The sequence below is a fragment of the Peromyscus leucopus genome, chromosome 3 (genome assembly GCF_004664715.2).
Source record: "Peromyscus leucopus breed LL Stock chromosome 3, UCI_PerLeu_2.1, whole genome shotgun sequence".
Taxonomy (NCBI): Eukaryota; Metazoa; Chordata; class Mammalia; order Rodentia; family Cricetidae; genus Peromyscus; species Peromyscus leucopus.
Genome location: NC_051065.1, coordinates 51159336 through 51172344, shown reverse-complemented (window position 1 = coordinate 51172344; position 13009 = coordinate 51159336). Strand labels below are relative to the sequence as shown.

Below are 13009 nucleotides of genomic sequence, written 5' to 3'. Positions count from 1 at the left end.
CAACATCTTCAATAGCCCAGCGTATCTGGTGTCTGAAGTAAATAGTGTTGAAAGACGACAACGATGAGTCAAATGTAAACAGATCACATTATTTCGTTTTTATGCTGGAAGAGCAAGAAGGAAATGGAACCCGGGGAAAAGTGGCTACGAAAGGAGGAAAGAACTCTAGAAAGCCTCACTTCAAGGTTTCATGGGCTTTTTATCAGATGCTAAATTGGAGTGAGTGGCTGAAGGATTTAACACTATTATTCACAATTTAAGAAATGAAGCTTGCGCATGTGCCCTCCAGTGACTACTTCCCTTTGAGGACACTTATCACATAGAGCTTATTAACACTTGAAGCTTCATTGTACATTGTAGAAGGTGTGTGTATAAATATTCTCAGCTTAGCATTGTTTTATTTAGTGAATGGAGCATTAAACACTTTTGTTTAAAATCCATCAATTCATATGTGGCTACACAGGATCAAAATATTGCATAAGGCTAGGGGCTGGAGAGATGGCTCCATGGTTAAGAACATGTACTGCTTTTGTAGAGGGTAGGGGTTCCATTCCCAGGACCCACATCAGGGTTGCTTATAACCACCTGGAACTCCAGCTTCAGGAGATCCAGTTGTCCATTTCTGAACTCCACTGGCACCGGAATTCATGTGCACATACCCCCACACATAATTTTAAAATAATAAAAATAAACCTTAAAAGTATTCCCATAGAGCTGAAACTTTGCATGTATTTGGATTTGAGTTTTATGTCATGACTCCTAACAATCTATGTCTTACCTTCTTATCACCACATTACAAAAACAAAAGTCACCAGAAAACTAGAGAAAAGGATGCTTTCCAGAAAAGGGCACTTCAGATCATTTCAAGGAGCTTTAGGAGCAGCAGAGGGGCCCCTCCAAAGATTCCAAGAGCATCTATTTAAAACAAGTTCTGAGAGAAACAGAAAACCAAGTTATCTCAGTTCAGGATGCCAGGTCTGGAAGGTCACAGGAGCAAAGCACCTTTAGCAAGCTGAGAATGTCTAGGCTTCTCACACAGCGTGGGTAGAGGAGGCTAAGCCACCGCCCGTTCATGATGGAAAGGCACAAAATGAATTGCTGGGCTTTGGGCTTCTCTCCATGTCCTTGCTCTATTTGAAAGACTGTACCACCACCTGGTTTCTATATGCCACCAAGCTGTCCTAAGTTTTATTACACAAATGCTCCCATCTGTTATTCAAAGCTGTAATATCTGTATGCTGTAATAGTATGACGCAGACAAAATATTTTCATACAAATGCTGTAGTTTTAAAGCAGCCACACCTACTTTCTGCTGTACCTATGGAAATGACCACCATTTATCTTTCTGTTGCAACCCGCCCCTAGAGTACAAAACAAACAGCCCCACTTAAGATTCATGGCTACAGTGTTGAAACAACCATGCTGGGGATAAAAATTCAACTGCTCTCACAACCCACTTCTGTTGCTGACATTCTCATGACTTTGATCTCTGTCAGTGGAGCCGCTAAGAGCAGGATCAGAAGACTGACAGCCAGTTTTTTCAAGACAAGTTTACTGAGGAGCCTACAGAACTGAGAATTTTACCCTGCAAGCATCAGTAGATTGGAAATGAAATACCATCACCCTATTGGGTTTTGATTGTTCAATTATAAGCCTCGTGCTCCACATGGGTACTAAGTGGTTGTACCAGTCACTAACTAGATCTGCAGCATAAAGCAGTACCCGGAACTCAGCCAGGGAAAAAAGAAACATTCCTTGGTTAATACATAGTTCTAAATAAATGGGCATCTATAAGATGAAAACAAGGTCGAGTAACTAAGCTTTTGGAAGTACTTTGTAGCACCAGTAGATTTCAGATTCTACACAGTTCCTCATACACATATTTTCCTACTCATTGACCCCACCAACTGTGGCTTGGTTTGGCAATGCTCTGACAAGGTCTGTGGATAGGTCTGGAACACAAAGACTCATAGGGATATATTGCCAATCACATAGAGACTTCAGACAATGCAAACCAAATTAAACTTCAGAAACTATTAACAGATTCATCACCAGTGAACTCCAGTGAGGGATGACAGACTCCGATAACAGGAATCAAGGAAGAATTCTTTGAGGATGCGATCACTCCACTGGGTCTTGAGAAACACACAGACTCCAGCGAGGTGGAAGGCAACATGAGTTTGGAAGCTTGGTTGCCTGAGTTTGAGTCTCGGTCTACGGCTTGTTAGTGTGTGACCTTGGACATGCACACAGAAAGGAGAGTGCTATTACACATGCATAGTATCACCTGGAGAATACATTTCTTAATAGATGCAAAGCATCTAGCAGAGTACTTGAAGCATGATAAACAGTAGGTAACAAATATTATATGGGGCAAAGAAAGAAAGCCAAACCACTGTTTAGCACCAAAAAATGCTAAAGTAAAATCCTAAAACTAATATTTCCACTTACTTATTTAATTTCACTAGAAAATGAAAATCCCCTGGAGTACATTGAGCATAAACCTCTAACTCTGTGTAATAATAAATTTCAGCTGACTCAGTGACAGCTCAGGGTTACTGGTTACTGGATAACAGCTGTGGTTCTTTGGCACAAAAATAAGCTCCACAGACCATGTTAGGGCCATAAGCACTTCTTCAACTATATCTGTAATGCTAAGGTCCATCAGTCCTGTCGCACTTTGAAAAATAACGATGCTTAGCATAGACTGTGACACCGACCCACACAACCCTGGGCCCTGAAGTATTTCATAGAAGGATGAAGGTGCAAATACATAGTGCTGGGACATACAAAGCACAAAGAACTCTCCTGCTCCATTTCACATTTAAAAAAAAAAAAGAGGGTTATGAAAGCATCTATGATTAGGTGGTCCCCCTTCTCTGAGCAGCAGACCTGTGGAGGAAAAGGATGCCTCAGGTGATCTACCCCTGAGGAGGAGAAGTTGGGGAAAGAGTGTCAAAACAGAATGGCACTGTACTCACATGGTAAAGGAGCCGGGGGGAGCTGACACTCGCCGCAGGTCCGCAGCTTGCACCTGATGGATGCTAGAGGCAGCAGGGAATGAGCAGCGAAGACAGGGTCAGCAGGACAGCGTGGACAAACAAGGAACAAGCCGGGGAGAAAAAGAGAGACATACAAAGTTTAAACAGAAATTAAATGAGCGCATCACCAACAGCGATGAAAGAAAAATAAAATAAAATAAAGGAAATCAGGCCAGCCACAGGAAATAATCCAGAGAAGCCGGTGATAGCAGTGAAGCCAACAGGACACAAGGAAGCAGCAAGTTCCAGGCAAGCCACGAACTGGAGCACAGGGCCAAGGCAGGAGGGTGGGCTGTGGGCACAGGACGCATCGTCAACGGCACCTTTGCTCCAGAACATTCAGGACAGCTCAAGGGCAGAGGTACAGGCTTCCACGTCAGAGTGGGAAACCAGCACCACTGACTTCCACTTGAGGAGCCAAGCCAATTTCATCCCTGAACCTGGCCTTTGAGAGCCATCAGAGAACCATCTTGAAAATAGGGACTCAACTACCTTGAGCTTCATTCAGCTAAACAGAAAAAGGCTTTCTGAACTCTAGCAGAAACTCTAGCAATAGTTTTTTAAAATTCCATTTTCATCCCTCGGGTGCCTTAGTTTCACTCATATTCTATGTACAACAGTGAAACCATGAACATAAACCATAAGCATCTCCCCTTCCTTCATTCATTTGTGGTGGAGAGAGCCCACAAAAGCTTTTAGAAAACAGACATTGCACAATGTAACCAAAGGAACCCCCAAACTCACTCTCACTTCTGCACTCTCACCCTCTTTCCCTCTCTCATTTAAATTTCTCTAAGTGCTAAGCAACAGCTCCCAAGATCCTTCATCTGCTGGGGACATATATTCTCACAGAAGGTCACCCATAAGTTTCAGTGTTCTATCCACATTGTCTTCAAAGACTCTGTTAAAACCAATAATATGCCTCAGTAGCCAAGGATGGTGAAACCCAGTTGCCCAATCCAAAGGTAGCTAACTAGAACTCTTGCCTGTGTACAAAATGACTTGTCTTTCACTGTTGCTAGTGAAGTTAAGGGTAACAGCTGAAGACCTCCCTTGCGCATCAGTTATTTTAAGCTTCTGACCTCTTTCAATGGTGCTTCATAATACAGAACATAATGAAATGTATCTGGCTATCATATTGCTAGGATATTAGTTTAAAAAAAAAACTAGACAAAATATCTGACATTTTGTGAAGAAAATATTTACTGGACTCCATAATCTTTGTAGATTCATATGTTATAATAAAATGAAGTATGTTCCCTTGACAATATGGAGTTAGTGAACATATTTTATTTTGTATACACTAATAAAATTGGCATTATCTTATAGAAAATATTTTTCCTTTCATAATAAATATGGACTGAGTGGCATCATGAAGGCCTACTATTTAGCTATCTCTCATGGAGGCTCCTTCCAATTATCCATGTAACCATATCTAAATGATCCAATATCTCTCCTACAATTGTAAGAGAACATCTTCAGAACATATTTTATATTACCTCTATCTATATTCATGAGATTTTAGATTGATATTATTTTATTAATAGTTTCCAAGAAATGTCACAGAAATAGAAGTATAATGGGGTCCACTTGTGAGTCATTGATTCAATATGTGACCATGTCTCAGAGATGCTGACAGGTACCAGAAACCCTGAGATGAGAAATCGAGGGCCTCCACACAGAGCAGAGCAGAAAGAGGCCAGCAGGTGATGGAAGCACTATGTTGACAGATGATGTGATAGAAACAGCACCAAGAGGTACAACCAACTGCTAAAATTAGCTAGGGGACAGTCCTTGGTGGAAGCAGTACACAAGGTGGATGTTGCACTGTGAGCCAGACCGGCAGATAAAGGGAGCAAGAGAGGCCGCTGTGAGGAGAAAAACCAGGGGCAAAAGAATGATCAAGAAAGGCAACAGTTTCCCGCGACAAAGGAGAATAGGATGAAGATGGCAAAGACCAAAAGCATCTGTGAAGCTAAGGAACGTGAGCTTTCCACTTTTAGGAAGACCATTCTAATTGATGTAGAGGAAAAACTGTCTTTCTGAAGAGGGGCAGCAGAGTGAGCTGGGGAATGAATCTGTAGTGAGAACACATTAGCAGTTTCCCAGAGAACAGAAGAGATGGTGTGTATTAAATATGTGAGTGATGATCTAAACATGGGTTTCAAGGAACATGCTAGCTAGCCTGCTAAGTATAGAAAAGTGGAGGTGAGTGAGATGGCTCCAGGGGCCAGAGGTATGATGAATGAGCACATGGGTGAGGAACAGACTCATGTGGATGACAAGGAGGAAATGCACAGGGAGCAGAGTTAAGAGTCTGGTTCTCAGTGTGCAATCTAAGATTGCCACAAGACCTCATTAAGGACAACACTGTCAACTGCAGTGTTTGAGGAATAGTCTTCAGTTTTGGAAAAGAGTCAAGGCTGAAATCACAGATCTAAGATTCAACATCCCAAAGAAACAGCGGATGTGTGAGACACACCAGCATTCAAGGGAAGAAGAAACAGTTATTCCAGGAACTACACTATTAAAATAGCAAGTCTTCCAAGATAACAAGAATGAAAGGAACTCATCCTTAGATGAACCAAGCAGCTACCATCCCTTCATTGGGAATAATATACACATACCCACACACACACATACATGCATACATACACACTTGCATGCACACACATATGCATACACATGCACACACACAGGCCTTTGGAATACAAACTTTATGACACTGTAAACTAGTTTTCTGCCTCTTCTAGTAAGAAAAAATATATAAGCAAATTAAGCAAATGAAATGTTGTTTTTTTTTAGTTTATAAAAAAGCAAGAAAAAGAGGGAGGAAGGAAGGAAGGAAAAGAAGCAAGGAAGGAAAGAGAAACAAGTAGGCAGAAAGAGAAATAGAGTAACATCATACAATGTTGGACAACACAGAGAGAAGTTCAAAGGCCCAGAAAGCTAAAGAAAAAGTCTTCAAATCCAGGTTGACTTTAAACTCAAAACTCTACTTGAAAATACAGAGGAAGAAATTAGATCTAAAAAGAGAAAGAGAGAGGGGACTAAAGAAATGTTTTATAATGAAGTAGAAATAAAGTAACTATAATGATGAAAAAAGATTAAGGAGACAGAAAGCCAGGTTTAGTGAACAAGTATGACCAGATAACCAGGTTTACTCCTTTGTCTTTGAAAAAGTATTATTAGTACTGATTTCCTTAAAATAGAGTGAAATAATTTTATATATAGTGATTAAAATATTTCTTATTCTCCAAATTTTAATTCTTCTTTTGAAAACTGAATCGTGTACTCTGACTCCCATTGCACATGGGTCTCCTGTGTGACATGGGCTGTTATAGTGGGAACACTACCCCAGGAAGGAGGTGTCAGTGTTTTTTAGATGAGGCTGCTCTTGGATACCTGTACAATTAAGTGCAAGAAATACCATATATCACACATGCTATGAGGACAAAACAAAATATTATGTGTATTTATTTTACATATAAACAAACCCAAATGAACTCTAATCAACAGGATTACCTAGAGAAGACAAATTCTTTGTTGACAGAAGCGTAAAAGTTGTTTGAAACTGAACACCTAAAAACAGTTTTATGCCTAAGAAGGTCATGAGATCGTACCCTTCACTACAGCAATAGCGAACTCACTGAGCTTTAGTCTATCCTTTTTATAGATGATCTACAGGTGACCTAGGCACCTCGGCCACTGTACAAATTCAGAGGTAACTTTCCACTCATTAGTTCTTAGGTTTCTGCCGAACCGCTGTGTCATGATTTGACTAGCATTTCTAGAAGACATAAGGAGAACCACATACAACTGCTGACATCTTGTCTTTTTTAACAATATAAACTCAACAATTATGTCTTCAACCTAGAAGAAGGAAAAGGCAGCAAGGACAGAAAGCATCAGCAATATGCCAAGAGTTTTGCCAGCTGCAAAATGTAAATAAAGCAAGAACTATCAACTCAGAGGAAATGGAATAAACGGAAGCTATAGGAAACAACCAGGACAATGTTCCAGGAAGTCCAGACTCCAAGAACAGAGGAAGAGGACTTCTCACGCCAGCCTCCAACTGAGAAGCGGATGCCAAAAGCTGAAGTGCCTGGAGAGCGCTGTCTGGTGCTCTTCCTGAGCATATGCTGCCACAGAGAGAGGTGACAGGAGCTGTGGCACCTGCGTCATCAGCTATTCTGGGAACTTGTGCAGATTCTCACCTTGACTTCATGAACACATGGCAAAGCATGCCCCTGCCTTGCAGGCACCGCCAGGAAGCTAGCCATTCAGTACAATAGGTAACCATGCAACACAGACAGCAAACAGGAGGTGTACCTTTGAGGCCCCTCACTGTGACAGAGAATGACCCAAGACTAAGCCCTGAAATGACCTTAGGCATGATGGCATGATATCTAGAAGATACTCAAAAAGATGACCCAAATCCTCTTCTCTCTCCAGCTACCTCTCCAATCTCAAGCAGACAATTAAGTCACCAATTTGAGTAAAGTACACTAGAAAAAGAACATATGTTCTATGTTACCTATTCTTTATTGTCTTACCTTGAATCGGTTTATCAAAACACCTAAAAAAAAGAAAATGTGTAGAGAGGAAGGGATACCAGGTGTTTAAAGTAGACGTAGTGAGTTGACTTAAGTATGGACAGTAGTTGCTGCCTTGGAAGGCAAAACTGAGTTGAAGCATCAGAGGACATGGGACCCCAAAAGGACCCACTCATTGACAGGCAGAAAGAAATACAACATAAAAAGGGGCTAGTGACAGATCTCTCTAAACCAAACTATAAATTAAAACCAGTTCATCTGAACACAATAGATACCTAAGAGGTCAGCGAAGGAGAGTCATCTATCTTACATACAACCCCAAATTTACCCCAAAGAAGGACAAATAACCATCAAGTAAAAGGTAAACTGGTTGCACGTGTTTCCATGAGAGCAATCTAGGGCCTATGGTGCTTTCTTTACTTCTCTCCCCTTTCCAACACAGTGAGGTCCCCAGACCATGCGCATGCTCTGCCATCTGCTTTCCAGTGTCTCCATGTCACCCAGGAAGGCAAGCCAAGACTCACTCATTGAGCAAAGGCATGGAGGTTCTCCGCTTGCTCTTCTGTACCATGTTGGCCTGATTCCTCAAGGAGATCCGAATCATGGCGGGGGCCAGCCTACACGGTTCCCCATCGACTTGCATGGGGATGGACTTGTAAGTCAGAAGCATCACTTCCCGACACTGGTGCAGCCTTTCTCCGTGACCTCCGACCTGCAGGGCAGCCTATCCAAACAAGGCAAAGAGGAGCCAAGAGTCAGCGACTAGGGTTTCGGAGAGTCACACCTAAATCCATCGCGGATAACCAAAAGCCTTTGATAACATCGGCAAAAGCCATCGGCAAGAACTTGAAGAAACCACAGCTACAAATGAATTAAATATGCAAAGCTTCCAAGCAACTGTACCATAAATTCCCACAGATAACCACTTTCCATTTGACACAGTATAAATCCAAATGTAGCTGTCCCACTAAAAGGATGAGTGAGTTTTTGTGTATCTTGCATGTTGGGGTTGCATGCTATATGGCACATGTAGAAGTCAGAGAACAATTTGCAGGAGTGGATTTTCTCCTTCTACCACATAGATCCCAGGAGTCGTAATGCCAAGTTTGGTGGCATGTGCCTTCATCTGCTGAGCCATCTTGACAGCCCTCATGCCAAATTAATTAACACAAAATCTCCCCTTAATGTTATCTATTCCCATTAAGTCAATACTATCAGCATAGTAAAAAAGGCAAAATCATCTTTGCCAACTTCTAAATTTCATTTGCTAATGCTTAGGTGTACAGCTATCCTTAGCAAGATTTAAAACTTGGACAAGATTTTTTTTTTTAACTCGAGTCTCTTCAAACCATTTTAAATCTGTTTCAGTAAATACGGTGATAAAATAAACAAAATTAGTTATTCAACTTAAGACATTCTGAAAGCTTTAAAGTCTAAGAATCTAACCTAGTACATTTATGAAATCAACTCTGTAACTAAGGTTGGAAAAAATGCCCAAATATAATTAGAATAATGTGAAAGAATACAAAGATCAATGGATATTTTACTATCCTTATTAGAGACAGAATCAAAATGCTTTTTTTTAAAAAAAAAAAAAAAAAAACAAAAAAAAAAAACATGTCGTTAAAATACTGGTGTTCATCCACCAACAGAGATAATGAATGGAAATGTTCAGAGAAAAATATACTCATCTTTCTGAAGACATGATCTTATGGATGCAACAATATAGCTTATTGAGTGAATGACAGATAATTTAGCCAGGGGTATTGGGAATAGTTCCCAGTACATATAGAAAACTATAATCAATATAATATTCCATATCAGATACAAAGAAAAAAATAAAAAAAAAAATACAAAAATTTCCATTCTGAAAGAGAAAGCAAAGTATTTGTTCCATCTTCCATGGTTTGGAGTGTTGTTGTTGTAGATGATGATATTGTTATCGTTTCTTTTTATCAAAAGAAGATACTACCATGCAGCTGATTATTCTGACCTTGAAGCATCAATCTTCCTGCTTCAACCTCTTTAATACTGGGATTACAGACCTGTACTTCCACACTAAGCACTACTGTTTGGATCTCAAATGTCCTCTGAAAGGGGATGTGTTGAATGTTTGTTTTCCAGTGCATGGCATTATTGGGAGATGGTAGAATCTTTAAGAAGTAGAGCCTTGTGGGACTAAGTTAGGTCACTGGTGCCATGCCTTTGAAGGGCTATCAGGACCATAGCCCCTCTTTACTGAGTTTACTCTTTCTATAACGTGCCCCTGCCATGATATGCTGCTATGGCATAAACCCAAATACAATGCCCAAGTGACCGCTGATGGAACTGTGAGCCAAATAAACCTTCCTTTAAAAGGCAATCATCCAGACGTTTGGCCACAGGACTTGAGCCCCTCTCTCTTTTTCAAGCATCCTCTCTGGCAGTGGCTAATCCTCCTCTGTGATTCCATTCCCAGGCCACCTCTTGCTCTTTGACTCACACAAACAGCGCAGCAATGGGCCCACTTCTCATGGAATAAATCACTCCCTTTCAGAAAACTGCCTCCTGTTTTACAACCCTCAGGACAAAGCCAATCAACAGGCTTTTCAGAATGCCATGTCTCCAAAGTTCTAGTGATTATCTGGGCTCCTTAGGACTAATTGCACCATCTAACTCCACTCTCTTTGTAACATTGGAAGTGACAGAGACTGTGTGGCTGGTGACTTATGAGCAGGTAATCTACAGACTGTCTTCTTTTCTGTTCTTCTAACATCCTCTAACTAACCTTCTGTGCTTTGATAGCCTTAGTGAAACTAGCCCATATGGGTTCCTCCCTCTCCAACACACTATGCAAGTCAAGAAGGAAGAAATTCTACCTAGATAACTAGTAGTAGCACCATAACCAGTTAGTTCACAACGTCCCACTCAAGCTTTGGCAACCATTCTCTTTCCACGGAGCTATGTCGTTTAAGTTTTCTTGCTTTCCCCCCATTTCATCAAGAATTAAACTGAACACCAGCATGCTGGAAAGTTCCACTATACTAGATGCTGTAGTAGCAACAGTAAGCAAGAATAATTCCCCAGTGAGTGTCCATATAATTAAATACTTACAGAGGAACTAATCCCATATCCCTTTCCTCAGATGGGAACTGATTTGGGTTTATTGTTATGATCTCTTTCAGTGCCAGTATTTTATGGTTCTAGGTTGTGCCTATAATTCAAGGATACCATGTTCTCAAATACAACCTCCCCCCATCTAGAATTATCCCTCTTTCTTTCTCTCCATCTACCATCTATTAATGTACAGTCATTGTCAAGATAAAGTGGGACAATTAAGAAAGTCAGGGAGTTGATCTGAAAATTCTCCTTCTAGCTAATGCATACAAGATTTAGAACTCACTAATAATTTTACTTATCTTGTATTTGCAAATCCCCTTTTAATGACAAGATAAAGACTTTGAAAAATCTAAATATTCTTTCTCATTCAGAGTATTTATATGCACGTGGTGCCCTTTTCACCTTTGTTCAATAGACGTAGATTCTAAGCAGTACTAACGGGTTGTGACTAAGGTCATAACAGGACAAAGAGGAAGAAAAATGCCCACTTGATTTCACAGCCTTTAGAGCGACATTAACCTGAGGATATATGGCACAATTTACAGAAAAATCTCTATGCTTTAGAGTTACTTGAAGAAATAATTGTTACTCTAGAATCTGTAATATCCTGAAAGCTAAAATAGTGACAGAATCAACAATACATCCTGAGAAATGGGCCATGCCAGATTGTATAAATCTGGAAAGAAACACATCCTACGGACATTTTTGAACTCTAAACTGTTAGTATTCATTATTTATATTAGACATGTTTTATATTTTGTAAAGAAAGAATTCAAAAGGTAATGTTAAAACAATATGTACTGGATAACAATAAAACAGAATTTAGATTACATTTAATAAATTATCTACTCAGTAGATAATCAATGGAACTTGATGTACAAAGAAGAAACTGTGATTCATACAGAAGGAAAAAATATCTCACAGGAAAGCTTAGTAGCAAATTGGATCCTACAGGAAGAAACAGGTCACAGAAGATGGAAACAGATCGATAGATATTACTGATCTCAGCAACACAGACAGGAATGTTCCACATTATCCCACTGTCTGTGTGGCAATAATTAGCAAACTCTTTAACTGAACCCATAGGAAAAGAATAATAGTGCAGACAGTATATGAACAAAGTCAACCTTCAGTTTCATGAGAATCAATGCAACTAAAACAGACTTAATATAAAGAAATCCACTGCAGTGTGCAGAGCAACACCCATGCCACCATCACCAAATGATGCCCATGTTCTAACTGGGCATCTAACTGGGCATGAAACCCATACACAGCAAAAGCACATTTTCCAACATGAGTAAACAAAGGATGGGAAGGAAGGACAATTGTCCGGGTTTACTGGAGTGAGTGCCACATACTCACAAAGGCCCTTGTAAGGGAAAAAGCGAGGTGAGAGGAGAGAGCCAATGAGAGGTGACGTAAGAACCCACAGCAGAAAAGATGGAGCCATCAGGCAAAGAATGCAGAAGACCATAACTCCTCCTTTTACTACTACAGCTTCGACTTCCGTACAAACACATGTAAAAACCACAGCTATGTGATCTAAAGCCACTGTCTGTGCTACGGTCTGTTTACAGAATCATGGAGAAGGGAATCAGGCCTTCATACCCACAAGTGACTCCATCCAGCTTCGATGGACAGTTCCAATCTTTTGGTCAAGTATATGGCCTAGTAAAACCAAAAGTCACAAGCATGTAAAGGGGACAGGTAGAGTGGAGGATGGGTTTGATAGGGATAGGGACAGAAAGGAGGTATTGCAGGACATGTGAAATTGTCAAAGAACAAAATTACACTAAAGGCAACTAAGCAAGACAGTGCACACTGACATAAAAATAAATGGATGGAAGGAAATAGAATTCAAGGAAAGATCCAGGACAATTCCTACAGAAGAGGAAACTTCACTCAGCAATAATACTAGAGAAAACAACAAATGTATTTAATGGAGGAATACTACTTTGTATAACGCACAAAAGCTTTCTTGAGTTCAGTTACTTACTTAACATGAAACCTTAAACTATAAATAATCAAAGAGACAATAAAGGAGAATGCTTTCCCAGGATAACTTGGAATCTATAAAGATTTTAAGTGTGTGTGTGTGTGTGTGTGTGTGTGTGTGTGTGTGTGTAGCCCTAACACAAATTAAGCCTAATTTATAAAACTAGAGGTCTCAAAAGTATTCAAAGCAAACCTTAGAGGAAGTAGGTTATTAGGGTGGGGTGGGAATGTTGAAAGACTAATAAAAATGATATAAATACAGTGTATTTGTGTACAAAATTCTCAAAAAAATTATAAATAAAATAAATAATGCTGAAA

At 40.1% G+C, this 13009-nt stretch overlaps 1 protein-coding gene across 10 annotated transcripts in view; it reads right to left on the bottom strand.

The window, feature by feature from the left end:
• Positions 1–13009, bottom strand: part of Dgki (diacylglycerol kinase iota) — a 471870-nt gene that overhangs the window by 162687 nt on the left and 296174 nt on the right. For 7 of the 10 annotated variants that reach the window (XM_028866082.2, XM_028866077.2, XM_037203652.1 and 4 more), the window contains 2 exons: positions 8122–8321; positions 2982–3044 (listed from right to left, as the gene is read on the bottom strand). In XM_028866082.2, the coding sequence (XP_028721915.1) occupies positions 2982–3044; positions 8122–8321 (263 nt within the window). The remainder of the gene's footprint in view (positions 1–2981; positions 3045–8121; positions 8322–13009) is intronic. The other 3 variants (XM_037203653.1, XM_028866086.2, XM_028866087.2) reach the window with 1 other exon arrangement.